Source organism: Pelodiscus sinensis, chromosome 1, assembly GCF_049634645.1.
Source record: "Pelodiscus sinensis isolate JC-2024 chromosome 1, ASM4963464v1, whole genome shotgun sequence".
Classification (NCBI taxonomy): domain Eukaryota; kingdom Metazoa; phylum Chordata; order Testudines; family Trionychidae; genus Pelodiscus; species Pelodiscus sinensis.
This window is the reverse complement of record NC_134711.1, coordinates 200,414,427-200,431,581: the sequence shown is the minus strand read 5'-3', so window position 1 is coordinate 200,431,581 and position 17,155 is coordinate 200,414,427. Positions and strand designations below refer to the sequence as shown.

Below are 17,155 nucleotides of genomic sequence, written 5' to 3'. Positions count from 1 at the left end.
GGACTTCGTGCCCGCGGCTACACGCGACACGGAGTAGGTAGTTCGAATTAGGCTCTCTAATTCAAACTACTGTTACTCCTCATAGAACGGCTCCATTTGCAACTTCGAATGCCTACATTAGCCACCCTAGTTCGAACTAGGGTGGCAGTGTAGACATACCCTGAGATTAGAAAGGGTGAATATCTACTCCCAAAATACCTGCACTCCACCTGAATTCAGTCTGGTTCTGGAATTTCTTCCCTTTCTGTGTATTAAGGGTCAATTTAATGCCACATCTACATATGGACCACATTTTTTTATGTCTTGCCTTTTGAAACCATGTAAAACACGCAAGGAGGTGATGTCCTTGGGAGTGACATAAATATGTCACTATTTTGAATGTCCTCTGGCCATCTATAGAAAATCAAGGACTACATATTCAAAAAGGGTTCAGACTGCCCTTTTTCTAGGTGCAATGTATACTAATAAAATTATAAGCAAAAATAACTGCTGGGGCAAAATTGAGTGTATATGTCTCTGCCTCAAACTGCATGATTCAACCCACCATGAGATAGTTAAATGTGTGCAAGTACCTAGTTTCACTTCTTGCAAATCAACTGTAGATACAGAAGTATGAGTTTAAACTTGAGGAAATGTAACTGGTACCTGCAACAAGTGATCATGATTTTGAAAATTTGGCCCTTAATTTACCTCAGAAATATACATTATAGAGAGCTACTGAAAATGTTTAAGAAAATGAAAAATGTTTGATTTTAGTTTAAATTTTCCACAGAATATTTACATATTAATTTTTGAGAGGTTCATACACCAAAACAAAACAAAAAATCGGACAAAACAGAAAACATTCAACTTGGAAATGCTGCTGCACTACCTCATGCCATGGGTATTGGAATTCCATTGCCTCAAACTCCCACCCATTCTTCTTTGTAGTTCAGGCTGCCTGGTTAAATTGCATATCTGATGATGCAATAATGTCTCCCCGCTCAGAGCAATCTCTGATTGGTGCATGATGGAAAATTCTAGCCATTGAGCCCCGGCCACACAGATGATGGGGTCATGAGGCTACTAAACTGTCATGAGACTATTAAATTATGCACTATGATGCACTAAACTCAAACAACAAACAATGAAATTAGACTCACAATGAAATTCACTTTGCTAAATTAGTAGATCTTTTCTTCAAATACAGCTGATGTGTTATCAAAGAGAATTAATGATATGAAAAGTCTAAAGTTGTTTAGGAACTAGAGGAAGACAAAGAAACATTAGACAAAAGACAAAATGTCAGGCAAGCCTCATATTTTAATTACCTATAACTCAAAAATAGTGTGATTAATTGTCTTCAAATTTTGCACATTCTCCTCTGCTTGAGGAGGAAATATGGTAAATTAGAGGACACACATTTCCAAAGCTACATTTATGATTATGCCAAAACAGGGCTTTATAAGGGCACATCTATACTTATGAGAAGATTCATGGTCTGGTCTAGTATAGACCTGGAAATTGAATGTTGAGAGCACCTCCCCTGGTGTCTGGTACTCCTTATTCTGTGAGGAGAAAGGGATGCTGACTGGAGCATTTGCTCCTGTCAGCCTCCCACTGTATGGACACTGCCATGGCTTGGCTTAAGGTAAATGACTCCAGCTACACATTTTGCATAGCTGGAGTTGTGTTCCTTAAACCAACCTTCCTGATCTAGTATAGACCAGGCCTAATATAGTTTGTTGACATCTTAACTCTTGAGAAGTTACCACCATTCCATAATAAAGCAGAGGAAGAAACTTTATGTCTGTGTCTAACTATTCCTCTCTCATAAATAAACTGTTCCTTTAGTCCAGATCTTTCTGACTGCTCTGAAAAGTCATGAGAATAAAATGAAGCATCATTTGAAACCAACTCAACCAAACTTTATGATGTTGATTGTCTCAGCAGTCTACACCTCAGTATGTTATTCATTTTAATCATTTTCCTCAACTTTCCATACTACTAGATTATGGAAGGTAAATTCCATATCATTCTGTTTTGTCAGTCAGTTTTCAGACAACATACTTTTATATAACAGCTTTGAACTCCCAGCTATTGCAAAAGATCAGTCCTTTGAGACAGAGTGTACAAGACACAAATATTATTTTTTGTGAGTTTTAAAGTGCCCTTTTCTTAAGCTATACAGGAAAGAATTATGCATTTATGTAGTTTTAAAATCACCTTAGTAGACTTGTGTTCAAGAAAGATGTATTATTGCTGCAAAAAATCTGGGTCCCACTAATAAATATGAAGAACTGTAACTCCAAATAGGATGAAATTATTTGACATTAAAATACTTTTTTGCTACACTGAAAACTCCCTTTCTCTACCCAGTGTAGGCATGGAATACTATATATTAAAGATATACTGCATTTTGTACAATGTTAAAACAGCAGTAAGGCCAGATCACGTTTTTGTTGTGTTTTATACAGACACATTCTCAAGTGCATGTGTGCGTGCGTACACATACACACACACACTCAACGTCTGTACTTGATACTTTATTACTGTAACCATTCACAGTTCCAATTCATTGGGGTCACTTTCAAACAAAGTTCACTTGAGGGCTAATGATGCCTTAACTGTTTTTTCCTTCATAAATGTGGCAGGGTTAGTAACTATGATCTTGTGACACAACCAGAGTTAAATGAACCTGAGCAAAATGCCCTTAGAGATTTAGACTCAATAACATTATGAGCTATTCTGAAGGAAAAGACAGCTTAAGGTCACTTGTTTTTACTTGGATAATTTGAAAAATACCCTATTACATGTATTGCCAAGATTATGGAGGATTTTCTTTTTGGTGCTTTAAAATATTCTTTAACTTTTATATTTATTAAAGACAATTTATTATTTATTTTAAAAAGACATGGAAATAAAAACAAAGACCTGTTTCATCTTTCTGGAGCAAGGTATGAAAAAGGTGCACATTATCGAAAGTTTTGGGTGTGTTTATTTTTGGATGCCTACTTTGAAACAACTTAATGTGACCCAATTTTCACAGGACAATCCTCTGAACTTAAGGTATCTTGGATTCCCCAAACTTGCAGGACCATAAATCAGTTCACCCACAGACCTGGATTTTGAGATTTATGGGGCTTTGCATGGCTGCAACAATACATTTGCACAGATCATAATACACCTTACCCCCTGTGGGATGAGTAATATTACAGATAAAGAAGTTGAAGCAGACAGAAACTAAGAGGACAACATGTTCAATAGTAGATACTAATTGTAGGTGTTCTGCTTGAATCACGTTTGACCTGATTTCCAGTGTAGCTGACCATCCACAGCACCTATTTATTTCAACTAGTGTTGTGAGAGCTCAGTGCCTCCTAAAGCAGGCCTTATTTGTATCGACATGGGAATCACAAAACTCAGGCACCTAAATTAGTTGTCAGATCTGAAACTGTTAGTCTAACTTGTCTAAATTAATATATCAACTTGGAGACACATTTAGGAACAGAATCAGGTTCAATGACTTTCTGTCCTAAGCTGTATAGCCATATGCCTGCTCTGATGGCCATCACAGGACTGAGATTCAGGAGATATGGATTCTTAGATGAGACTTACATTAATGCATCCTTGGACTATTAAATACGCTATGCAGTTTAATAGGGAGATAGATAAATAAAACTGCATTAGAGCAGATAAATAGACTTTTAGGTCGGCTCAATCTGAGATATAGATGGGTTAATTTTAAAACATGTAGATATTGTAGAATTTTGCTCAAAATTATGATGCTCTAGAGAAAATGGTGGATATCATTAGATGACATTTTTGTTACTAAAGGAGATGATTAAGATTTCAGAATCCTAGAGAAGTCTAGAGGAGATGAAGGAATAGGTAAGAAAAAAACAACACATGCAGTGTAGGCAAAAATTTATTTGAAAACCTATGTCCCCATACAGATACTGAGAAATAAGGTGGAGCTGTAAAAAAATACAGTATAACTATACTTCCAAAGCTAAAATCTAGGGGTATGTCTAGACTACGTGCATCTGTCGCCAGAGGCATGTAAATTAAACTACCCAACATAGTCAATGAAGCTAGGATTTAAATATCCCTGGCTTCATTAAAATAAAAATGGCCACCACGTGCTGCCAGCTCAGCTGATTGTCTGCACAGTGCAGCAATCAAGACGTGGATCAGTTGACAGGGAATACCTTTGTTGACTGCTCCTGTAAACCTCGTTTCACGAGGCATAAGGGAGCGATCGACAAAAGCATTCCCTGTTGACCGATCCATATCTTGACTGCGTGCTGTGCCGACGATCAGCTGAGTCAGCACAGCGTGGTGGCCATTTTTATTTTAATGAAACCGGGGATATTTAAATCCCGGCTTCATTGACTATGTTGGGTAGTCTAATTTACATGCCTCTAGCGACAGATGCATGTAGTCTAGATATACGCTAGTAAATTAATGCAAAGTAAGTTAAAATATTATGGAAGTTCTCTATTTATGCTTCAAAGTTCTTCCAGAGTTTAGATTGAGAAATCATAATTATATGCCTAGGAAATAAGAACTCAGAGAGTTTATGCTGGTGAAAAAGAAAAGACAGAAGCTCAAATGGTAATCAAAAAGTCCTGCTCTGTAAATTCTTCAAACAAAGGGAAATAGAAATGTGGTACTATGCAGATCATAAACAATAATGGAGCTAATATAAAGAAATAGGCAATGTTCAAATGAATTCCTTCACTGCCCATTCTATCTATTTATATATTTTACGGTATGACTGTCTGTGAGTCTGTTTGGTCAAGAACTCGTTCTAAACAGTAAGAGTTTGGGCCAAACAATTTGGTATGCAGATTCCTCTTATCCTAACTTAAAGAAAGATCAGAGTTTTATCACGTCAGGCAAACAGGAAGTGTTGGGAATGGGGCTGTTTTCCATAACATGGAAATGAAGGGAGCAGAGAGGAGGAACACAATTCTCACAGTGGCCACTGGGAGAGGTGAGTACAGGGAAGAGTGATACTGAAGAGTGAGCACTCAGAGCAGTTGCACCACCTAGAGAGTAGCCAGCAGGGCTAGGGCTCACCATCTTGCTTGCCACCAGACCAAGTAAGTAGCTCCTCTTTCCAAAATCCTTCCCCCGGCCCTTGTCCACAGTGCTGGGGGGAGGGGAAGGAGGAAGAAATCCTTGCCAGATGTGGGGAAAGGCCCCTGCTGGCTGAGGAGGGACAGGGAAAAAGGAAAATGCCCCGCCATCTGGGGGGAGAGAAAAGGCCCCTGCCAGCCAAGGAGGCAGAGAAAGGCCCCTGCCAGCTGGGGAAAGGGAAGGGCCGGGGGAAGAGAAAAGGCCCCTGCTGACCAAGGGGGCTGAGGAGGAGGGCAAAGGTCTCTGCCGGTCACAGGGGGAGAGAGAAAGCCCTCCTGATTGGGACCTCCCACACTGAAACCCTCCTTACCTCACAACCCTCACTCTCACCTCCCCCCCTCCACAATACCAGCCCCTTGTCCTGAAGGACCTCCACAACATGGGTAAGTCTTCTAGTGTAATAATACTATAATCTGTTTATTATATTTTAATCTACTATTCTATATTTTAGTGTACATAGAAAAGTGGCAACTTTCATTTTATGGAGAATAGTGGTAGAAATGTAGCCGTGTTAGTCTGGTGCAGCTGAAACAAAAAACAGGACTGTGTAGCACTTTAAAGACTGTGTAATAACTCTTAGGGTCTGTCTAGACAACAGGGATTTTGTGAAAAAAGTGGCCTTTTTTCAAAAAATCTTTACCTGCGTCTAAACTGCTGCTGCATTCTTTCAAAAGTAAATCAAAAGAACACAGCAGTTTTTTTGACTGAAGAAAACCTCATTTTACGAGGAATAACACCTTTTTTTAAAAGGCGCTATGTAATGCAAAATATGCTTTTTTGAAAGAGAGCATCCAGACTGCCTCGGTGCTCTCTTTTCAAAAAGTGGCTCACTTTTTCGAAAGTACTGATTGTAGTGAAGACACTCTTTTTCGAAAGAGGCTTTTTTGAAAGTATCTTTCGAAAAAGCTTCTTTTGAAAGAGGCTTGCAGTCTAGACGTCAATCCTTGTGGAGGCTGTCTAGGGATTTGGGGCAAAAATTGTCAGGGATGGTACTTGGTCCTGCTGAGAAGGCAGGGGACTGGACTCGATGACCTTTCAAGGTCCCTTCCAGTTCTAGGAGATAGGCAATCTCCATTATTTAAATATGTTGGTAGCACATTATTTTTGAAAATGAGATTTATCACACTCAATACATTTAGAACATTTCACAAGAGATATTGTCATAAAGTTATATATTTGACTTGATAAAATATAGGCTATATGGTAAAAAGTCTACATTATTTATAAACCATTGTTAACCTTGCAGATTATAACAGCTCTTTAAAATCTATTTTAGATTATTATACCAATCTGAGAACAACATATAGTGTCAATTTGCTTATTTAGTTGGGTTTTTCCTCACAAATTACAGGTATGTAAATGTAAGGATTTATTACTTTGGTTATTACTATTTCAATTTCAAAATTATTTTAAATTATTTGACAACATGTACCTTTTCAATCTAAGACTTAAAAAAAGCTCAAACATCTTAATTATCTATAACAATGTTTCTGAAAGTATTCCTCAAAATCACTTTGAGAAACACATTAACTAGCTGCCCCGGTTTGTTTATTTACTGGTGTTGCGGCCATGGAGCCTCGTAGCTCCCATTGGCACCATTTCATCCTTTGCAGCCATGGGAAGCAACGTGGGCTGGGCCACCACTTCCTGCTGCTCTGGTTGGCTGCAAAGAGCAAAACAAAGCCAATGGGAACCATGAACCTCCGTGGCCATAGCGCCAGTAAATAAACAATCCAGGGTGACCAGTTAATGTGTTTCTCAAAGTGGTTTCATGAAGCACTTTCAGAAACACTGATCTAAAACATATCTGTTCTTGGCCTTCATGGCACTTAAAATGGGATAATTAATAATATTTTTGAAACTATTCAAAATTATTTTTAGGTAGTCTCCATAGTATACTGTTTTGAACCCAATGGAATTATAACATTCATAAGAGATAGTACTAATTTACTCTGTAAATATTGACAGGCCCTACAGTCACTGGTGGGAATGAATACCAAAATCTTTTGCTTCCTCAAGAAAGTGGTAACAATAAAAGTCTTGAAGAAAAAAAATCAATATCCAATAATCACAAATTGTGAAAAAGCAAAATACACAAAGAAACAGAAAATGACTTAGCTGCTTATGTATTTGAATAAATCCTTCTCTTGTAGAATTGTTTAAGAGAAAAATGATACAAAATTTCCCTATTCTTTCTATTTTTTCTTTAAATAAAAAAAGTATTTCAATTTATCTCGTCTGCAATAATCAAACTTCATGTTTGGAAGATGAAGCAGAGAAATATTTTATAATACAAAACCATAAATTCAGTTTACAAGTGCTCAAATGAATGGAAGTTTAGCACTTAAAGTTTTGCACAGGCAAGCTGAATCTTTTATATTGAACACTGTTAAATCTGGAAAGCAGGTAATTACTTTCAGGCTATATAATAACAAATTACTTTTATTGCCACAGAGTTGCTGAAGTTAAAGTTTTGTTTTCTTGTCTAGGCATATGCATTTCCATATTTTTGTGTGTTTTCAAAGATGAGTAATACTTAAGCAGTTTGCTGACAAAACACTTGCATTAATAAGCTGTTTTTGTATAAAAGGACTGAGGAGCTTTTTCATAACAAGATAAGTCAGTAAGTTCTCACTGAAACATGCAAATGTGAAAAAGGTTCAGAGCAGTATATTTTTTCTCTGTTTACATCATGGAACTTTCTATTAATTTCCTTCCCTTTTTGTATTCCATATCTTGTCCTTTAGCCTCTGAAACCATAATGATGGGTGCATTATAAATAAGATAGATCTGATTTTACTGCTGTGGCACACACATGTTCACCAAAGGGGACATTCTGCTATTCAATTAAATGCAGTTGTCATTATGAAAAAAAACCTCACCTGTTTTGTTCCTGTTTCAGTTATTTTAACATTCAAATCCTAGAATTCAATTTAAAACAGAGTGATTGTGGAATTTTTATGTTATGCACCTTAATCAAAGTGTTTTCCTCTCATGTTCCCTGCTTTAATGATTATCCTTTTTAATAGCTGTTACAAATTTTCAACTGCAAAATTCAATGTCTTACTGTTTCTCCTACCTTTTGTTTAATGATCATGTCGTTGATGTCATCAAGATCACCCACTGTCACTATCTGGGATTTTATCACTCGGTCCAGTACAGAAAGCCAGTCAGTGAGTTCTGCCCAGGCCTTATTAAAGTCAGCCAGTGCGGGCACCTCCAGAAGCAAGGACGATGGCATTTCTACTTTGGAGATGGTGGTTTCCTTGGTTACTACAGTTTGTGTAACCACAGTAACAGTTTGACCAGAAGTTACTGAAAATAAAAAAAAAAAAAATGTTAATATTATTGGTTAAAGGGATCATGATAAATTGCTCATTTCCGTAACATAGTACACTCATGGGAAAGGTAATTATCATTCAGAATAGTTTGCACACTTTAAGTATAAAAATGCAAATAAAACAAATCACATGGATTTATATAAAATACAGCATGCATGTTGTGACATATACCTAGTCTATTCCCTCAATTACTCTTCCCCGCCCCCACTGCAACTTAACTATAAGACCTCACCCTATCCCATCTGAGACAAAAGCAGTGTCAGGAATACCACTGTGTAATAACAATCCTGAAACATGAGGTCACTGAAGTACTATGCTCCCTTGCAGATGACTGACAGTTTGTATGAACTTGGAGAATGGAAGTGCTCCCAGATCTAGGCTCTTGTAATCAGTGGGTCTCAACATGTACTCAGCCGAGTGTCCAGGATATCAGTCATCCCATGGCCGCCAGTTACCCTGCCACTGTGACCCACTTCTAACCAAACACCATCCCAACTGCCGCAGAATTTCCCCCACCCTCCCAACTGAGATATAAGCCTTCAGTCAGAAGCTAGAAAAGCAGCAGCATATTCACCCTTAGCAGAGCACCCACACTGCTCTCTTCACAGAGCAGGCTGTTCTCTCACATCCGTATTTAACTCCCTTGTGTCAGATGATTCCCTGGACCCTGAAAGACTGGGCTGTATATCATACCCTGACTAGCTTGGACAAAAAAAAATCCTTGTTCTAGTTGTGAACAAACCACTGTGACCTGCTTTCTACTTCTCAAATCTTGAGTTACCAGTGAAACTGGGATTGTCTCTCCCTCCGTTTATCTTCATGTTGTTGGGAGACTGTTTTTTGCTATATCCCATTAGAACAATCTGTACTGTGTGAAAGTGATGATGGGAACAACACTGGCAGATGTGGGATTCAGGGAAAATATACTACTCAAGATGACCCAATAGCAGGAATTGGTTGGTTGGGCCATCTTTGTGTCGAGTGATGCTGGAGTCTCTTCAAAGACAGAGACCTCTGAATTTTATTAATCTTTTTGAGTGGATTGCTCTAATTTCCTGGGCATAATAAGTGGGGCTGGGAATGAATGGAAACCCTCCAATACTCCAGGCCAGGGTAAGAAAATCACTGAGGAAATTCCTATTGAAACACCCATGGGAATGGGATATACTATGTGCATGGGGGAGAGGTGTAAAGGTCCCTCAAAATTAAAGAACTCTGTAATTCTCAAAGAGTTGTGGAAGAAGTGGAGGAGCGAAAAGGTACTTTAGAATTACCACTCTGCCTGATAATAGGAGCCACGGAGAAGGAAGAATTTTGTTCTATATAGAGACAATTTCAGTGAGTGCAATTGTTTGAGTGGCAGACTTTCAATGCTGTGGAAGGTTGAGCTACGGTTGGTTCCTTTTTATATTGTTATTTGTTTGAAAGGTGAGTGGTTGGGAGGAACTAGTGGAATGTGTGGCAGGATCAGTCCCACACCTGATTCCCAGGTCCCTGGTCAGTGGACTATCCCACAGTCTAGATATCACAGACCAGGTCCTGCCTGCCCTTACTGGGGCTGGGCTTCTGGTCTCCAGCTAAAAGGGTGTGGGGCAGGTGCCTCTTGGTCAGCCTGGGCTGGGCAACCAGTCCTCCCCCAGCTACCAGCTTTAGTTTCAGGTTTCTTGGGGAGGGGAGCCCAAACACTCCATGTCAGAGCCCCTCTCACCTTCCCCTGTGGCCTTTAGCAATGCTAAAGTTGTCTTGCTCAGCTTCTCTGACTCTCCTTATCAGTTGTCAGTTCCTATCCACTCTCCCAGCTCCTCTTCTACACTCCCCTACCCTCCCCCACAGGGAAGGCTTTTAAAGATGTTCTGTGGCACCCTAAAGTTGACTTAGCAGGCCCCTAATTGATTTATATCAACAGTGTCTCAGCTGTTTCTGATTAATCAGGGCCGTTGCTGCTTTTTTTTTTTAAGAGCTGCCTCTCTCTCCTTCTAATCAAGCCCTCTAACCTGCCCTATGAAAAAGGTCCATTTGGTTGAAGATGTGCTTTGTTGCCTGAGCTAAAGAACCATATTTGGAAGCCTAGCTATGACATCTGAGACCCTACACTGACCATTTTAGGATGGCTAAGAAGCAGTTCCTTTCTGACTGCTGCTATAATGATCTGGTGACTGTCTGAATTTCAAAAACTTGGTGCAGTGAATCAGGCAGTTATGAAGGAAAAATACAGTTGGAGGAAAAAATCTTGAGTGAGTAATTATATTTCATTTTACTGGATACATATGCTATTGTAACCCACACATCTAGGCTATATCTACACTCGTGGCTTCTTGCACAAGTATGGCCATTCTTGCACAAGAATCCACAGAGCGTCTACACTGCCCGCCTACTCTTGAGCAAGTAAATTTACAGTACGGCGTGGTAAGAGAGGGCTTCTTGCGCAAGAGCTACAATCTTTTATAATAGGTTCAAGCCCTCTTGCGCTGGAGCTCTTGCGCAAGAGGGCAGTGTGGACACTCAGCAGGGATTTCTTGCACAAGAAAGCCCTATGGCTAAAATGGCCATGGGAGCTTTCTTGCGCAAGAGAGCGTCCACGCTGCCATGGGAGCTCTTGCACAGAAGCACAATGTGCACATGGCAGTGTGTACGTTTTCTTGCGCAAGACTTCTTGCACAAGAACCCTTGTGCAAGATGTTCTTGTGCAAGAAGCCGTGAGTGTAGACATAGACCTAGTGTGGTTACTGAGCAATGCAAGTGGTACCTAGACCACAGCAATAGCCAAGATCAAGATCTACAGCATGAGCTGGGAGCCAGCTGGCTTTTAGCTCAGAGGGTACAGACTCCTATATTCTACTTCAGAGGACCTAGGTTCAAATCTACACGGTGGTGGTTACACTATCTCCCTGAAAAAATGAGAAGTCAGAGATCTATATCTTTGCCATTTATTGCATAATGTGGGGTCTAGTGGTAATCAGTTAATGATTATTCATGATTTTGAAAAGGATTTTAAGCTGCCTCTTAAAGGGTGTATGTTCATTACCTAAAATAACAATACTCTAATTTCAGTTGCAGCATTGTACATGCTCCCATATTAAATTACCTGTGATTAGCAAAATTGTTTATAGGAGAACAATTCGCTGGAAGGGGAATTTTACCCTATGGTGTTCTCCGTTCTAGAATTATTTTCTTGCTGGTCATCCAAAATAACTTGATTCTGATGAGCGAATCTGTGTACCTCATAGATGTGTGCAGATTACTGAAGAGACTAGGGGGAATCTAAATAGGTGGGGGGCAATTATTTATTGGGGCATTAGTGTGTTTCAGAGCCTAAATTAGTTTAGTTAGTGTGGATGATGTTTTGAGGCACAGAAAAGCTTTTGGTTGCCACTCTTATTTGAATTTGGTTATTTTTTTTTATCTCTTGTTAGGATGGCTATGTCCTAGAACAGGCATTTTTGTCCAGTTCATATATGGAAATTAAAATATTGTTGACCTACATATTTATTTACAAAGAAAACAAAAAGTATAAATAATCACCTGGGTCCTGTATTCCCACTGACAGACAACATGCCTTCTCATTTTACCACTGTGTAAAGTATGTGTAAAATGATATAAAATCAGAATGGAAACGTTTTAGACATGCATCACACAGGTGAAAACAAATTACAGCATAAGAGGACATAATGAAAAAACAAGCTGCTCTTTTCCAAATGGTATTTAAATTCTTTATTTTTCTGCATTATTTATTGGTATAATGTATCGTTTTAATTCAGTAGGACAATTCACATGAGCAAATATTTACTCTCACAAGGTCAGGTTGTAAAAATGTAAACTGGTTTAATGGATCTAGCAAAAACTGAGAAGAGCAGCAATTCCACATACAACTCATTTAAAAGACGACAATTGAGAACTACTCAATATCTGAGCTGAGTCAATTGGTAGACATACAGCGTGTAAATTTACATCCACGTCTAGACCCCGGGGATTCTTGGAGTGAAGGAACAGGGTTTAGGATAGCAATTGTATTTATATTAGAAATGGCTCACTTGATTCTCATTGTAAGACAGATAATCATAAATGGTCCTCAGTGGAAAGCTTATTGACACAAGACCTCACAGTATTCAACAACTATTACGAAAGCATATTTACTCATACTAACAATACTACATTGCTAGAATATCATGAACAAACTATAAAGATTACACCTAGAGAACAAATCTACTATATATTTGAGAGAGTTTGTCTGTCTGTCTGTGTGCCTGTCTCTTCAAGAACTCCTCCTAAATAGTAAGAGCTTGGACCACCAAATTCTATTTACAGCATCCTCTTATCATAACTTAAAGCAAGGTAAGCATTTGGTTGTATCAGGAAATTGGGATGTGCCTGGAATGGGATTGCTTTTCGAATCATACAGAGTTACCAGGAAAATGTCTGGGGATATTCTCCCCTCCCCAGGATCTGACTGTCCCAACCACAAGCCTCCCAACTCCAAGTGGTCCTTAGTGAGTGTGGAAGGGCTGAAGCTCCCCCTGATTTGTACGGGAACACTGCTGGCTGTTTCCCTTCATCAGGGAATGAGGGGAAAGTGCACAGTTTGCTGCATTGATCATTTTGGCTGGGCAGCACAGGGGGAGATGAACACGGACCTGCTCTAGCCAGGTGACATGTACTCCCTCCCCGCTCCCCAGCTGTGCCCACTGCAACAGCCATGGAGAGGCTCTTCAGACCTGGCACCAAGCTGCTGCAGTGAGAGAGAGTTAAATCAGTCCTCTCTCATCAGAGCACCAAAGAGCAATGATTTAAATGAAGTATTTTTATTTTCATTTTATTTTCCAAACAACAAAAATTACTTGAGTGAAGGACTTGACAATACTGGGTAAATGTTCTAGTAACAGATAAAACACAAGGCTAGAAAAGCTATTTTTCTCATTAAAAAGATGAACCATGTTGTTCTGTAAGTTCAGTCTGTTAGATTTTAGTGACTTTTTATTTTTCTGTTTTGAGGGGAAAAAAAGCTTTCTTGCTCTCCTCTATGCCCCATTCCTTTTCTCTGCTTTTTTTGCTTTGATTAATTTATTCAAAAACAAAAAAACAATTCATTATCAGAATGAAAAAAAAGTATTGGTTGTTACATTTGTTGCTAGGATTCTGGCTCCATAGTCCTTAATGATGCTAAATTCCACAGATACCTACCACTGCGGAAGAAGCCTTTTTAACACAAGATCATTTTAAAAACAAAGCATCTGCCTCCTAGTTGCTGCTTTTTTTCATTTGAAAGCTAGCTTTGATAACTGACTGCACAGAGAACTTGTGTGTGTGTGTGTTGTGTGTATAGTTAATCAGGCATTTATTCTTTAAAGCGCTATTACAAGGACAGTTTGGCAAATCAAAAGACAGCTACAACACCTATTTTCATGACTGCTGATTAGGAAACTACATTTGCAAAAAGATTTTGAAGGTGCAGGCCTCATCCATCTATATGTTTTAGAAATGCGTGTCTTTCCATCAATGAGTTCATTTGTTCAAGAACTCCTCCTAAATGGTAAGAGCTAGGACCAGCTTTCTCTTATGCTAACATAAAGGAAGGTCAGGGTTTGGTTGTGCTAGGAAAATGGGAAGTGCCTAGAATGGGCCTGTTTTCCATAATATGGAACGGGAGGGGGCTGATCAGAGGACCATACTGTAGAGTAACCACTGGTGGCAGCCGCACCAGCAAGAGAGTGGCCAGCTGAGGTTGGGGCTTGCCATCTTGCCAGCCACCAGACTAAATAAGTGCTCCCATGCCCCAAACCTCTTCCCTCAGCCACAGTGCCAGACAGAGGGAGAGCAAACAGAAGAAGCACTGGAGGGAGTGTGTGGGGGGGAATCTCCTAGAAAAATAGAGAAAGGGGGAGCAAAATGTTTTTAATGAAGAAAGAATCAAATTGAAAGTTTTAGAAGTTATACTTCCTGTTCCATATAAATAAGAAAAACAGTTGTCAATGTGATTGTGGTTGGCGTCTAAATGTACATCTGTATAAGGAATGAATGATGTCTCATTTATCATTATTAGCTGCTTCAGTTCAGTAAGTTGCCACTTGTCACCTTTCCTAGGTGGCATTCTGCAGTGATTTGGATTCATTCTTAGAAATAGCCTTCTTTATACAGAGAGAATTAGTTTCCTCTGCAGCATTGTCCAAATAATAAATAGCACTAAAATGACTTTCATAGGAGTGGACTTTTTTTTACCTTAAAAATCTATTGTTAAACAGATGCACAAGAGCACTCTAGGATGAATGTACTAGGAGCATGGAATAGTCATTACACTACTCACAATTGTTATCTATTCCCTTCTGCTCATGCAGCACACACTTGTAGCTTATTCGCAATGTCCTGGATTGCACTTTTTAAATTTTACAATCTATTTAGAGGTCTGTTATGTCCCTTTTTCCTTTTCTTTGCAAGGGAAGGGGAAAGGCGGAATAAATGTTTGGTGTGCATCTCTTGGCAACAGATTTTATCTAATTCCTGAAAATAGGAAAAAAATACGTAAGAAATTATACTGTAGTGGATCAAACCATAAAACCAAAATATTCTTAAGTTTTTTTCAGAGTAGTTCTTGTTTTGTATTTTTAATGCTGTTCTTCAGAGACTTCTATATACTTGGTGTGTTTTTCTGTCTACTTCTTTTTGAGGTGGATATTACATATCTGTCCATAGCCCATAGAAAATAATAGAGTGAAGAAATGACTTTACAGAACTGTCTATATTCTCTCTACAGGACGAGATTTCTTCATTCCACACATCAGTCAAAATTTGCTGCAGCAATTCCAAAATACTATCTTATTTCATCCTACTCTCACTTTAACCCCTTAATGCTGAAGGCTAGATTGATTTGGATTGGATCTCATAACAAGGTATTCCACATTGATGCCAGGGACAGGACAAGATACAAAAGTTTTCCTGGGGAGGGGGATTGTATTTATTATCAGGGAAACTGAGTGTGCAAAATATATATTGATGTTGATTTGTAGTCTTCAGGAAAATATGGTCAGTATTGTTTTTCAGCAGTACTGTAATACTATACTATAATATGCCATATTTGAATTTGCAACTTAGAAAGTAAAGGTGCTCATTACTAATCTCTCAATGATCAAGTGCCCATTTTATTTTTTTTCTTTCCCACATACTCTGCTTGATCTCTCTTTTTATTTTGACCTAATCAACAACAACAACAAAACCCCCAACATTTGCAAGTTTTTCAGCAAGGGCACTATAGATCAGCACCAAACATTTTCAACTCTGAGATTAACAATCTCATTCTAGTTAACAATACTGTTTGCACATGGCTTTTGGATGGAGGTCCCTATAGATTCAACTCTCTCATGCCAAAAACGATCTTACCTACATCTACGTTTCTCTTGATTGATGGGCATCTACCATGCCCTCCAACTTTAATGAGATTGCACTTGATCTCTGTAATAATATAAACTAAAACTGATTTGCAAAGATTTTACGTCACTTGACAGTATATTGGGATGATTTTTCCCACGTAGATTTCAGAGGTTTGGAATGAGGATATAAGCACTACTATGTGTTTCAATTATTGGTGATATGCCTGACCTGGTGATATGCCTGAGCCATTACTTTTGGATCCAAGAGACCCATATCCAAATTAATTATAAAGAGTGGATTTCTCATAGATGAAAAAGGCAAGTAATAGATTGAAGGGATTGATTTACTACAGTTAGGGCTACAATATTTTCACAGAGATCATGGAAGCCATAGAGTCTGTGGCTTGCAGGGGATGTGAGCTACAGGATCTCCCCTCTGCAGCTAAAAACTGTGAGGTCATGCTGTTTCTAGAGCTCCAAGATAATAGAATCATTGGGTTAGAAGAGATTTCAGGAAGTCATCAAATCTAATCCCCTGTTAAAAACAAATCCAATCCCAAATAAATAATCCAAGCCATGCTTTGTCAAGACAGATCTTAAAAAACCTCTACCACCTCCCTAGGTAACCCATTCCAGTGTTTCATCACCCTCCTAGTGAAATAGATTTTTCCTAATATTCTACTTAGGACCCCCCCACACTGTAACTTGAGACCACTGTTCCTGAATGCTTCCCATTTTGCCACACGTTTTTAGTAAAAGTCACAGACCGTTCATAGGCCTCTGTGAATTTTTCTTTATTGCTTGTGACCTATCCGTGACTTTTACTAAAAATATTCATGACAAAATCTTAGCCTTAACGAAGTCTACAGAGACTAGTGACCAGTATTCTGTTATACCACAGTATAATCTGAGATTTACTAGCTACTTCCAAGAGGTTGACAATGTCAGGCCCAAACATTTTCAAATCCTAGATTAACAAACTCATTCCAGTTTCATTTACAAAATTACAACTTGAGATAATGTAGTCTTAACCAAATTATTTAACTTTCTTCAGATTTTATCAATTCCAGTGCTAATGATCTACAGAAGGAATCATATATGGCCCTACTGAAAAGTTAATGTTCCCTTAAAGCTAATCTTTTATGGTATAAGAGACTCTTGCAAATAGAAGATTATGTAGTATTTGCTGTTTGAAATTATTTATTACACGTACAAATAAAAAAGGAATATCAAAATAATTTCTATATCTGGTGTAATTGCATTAATCTTTTTATATTTAGAGAACATTGTCAAAAAAGTAAAATAAAAAACAAACAAAAAACCAATCATACC

General features: G+C 38.5%; 1 protein-coding gene across 11 annotated transcripts in view; it reads right to left on the bottom strand.

Moving 5' to 3' along the window:
• DMD (dystrophin) overlaps window positions 1-17,155 on the bottom strand; it is a 2,108,520-nt gene that overhangs the window by 585,207 nt on the left and 1,506,158 nt on the right. For all 11 annotated transcript variants that reach the window (XM_075916549.1, XM_075916586.1, XM_075916651.1 and 8 more), the window contains one exon: window positions 8,204-8,439. In XM_075916549.1, the coding sequence (XP_075772664.1) occupies window positions 8,204-8,439 (236 nt within the window). The remainder of the gene's footprint in view (window positions 1-8,203; window positions 8,440-17,155) is intronic.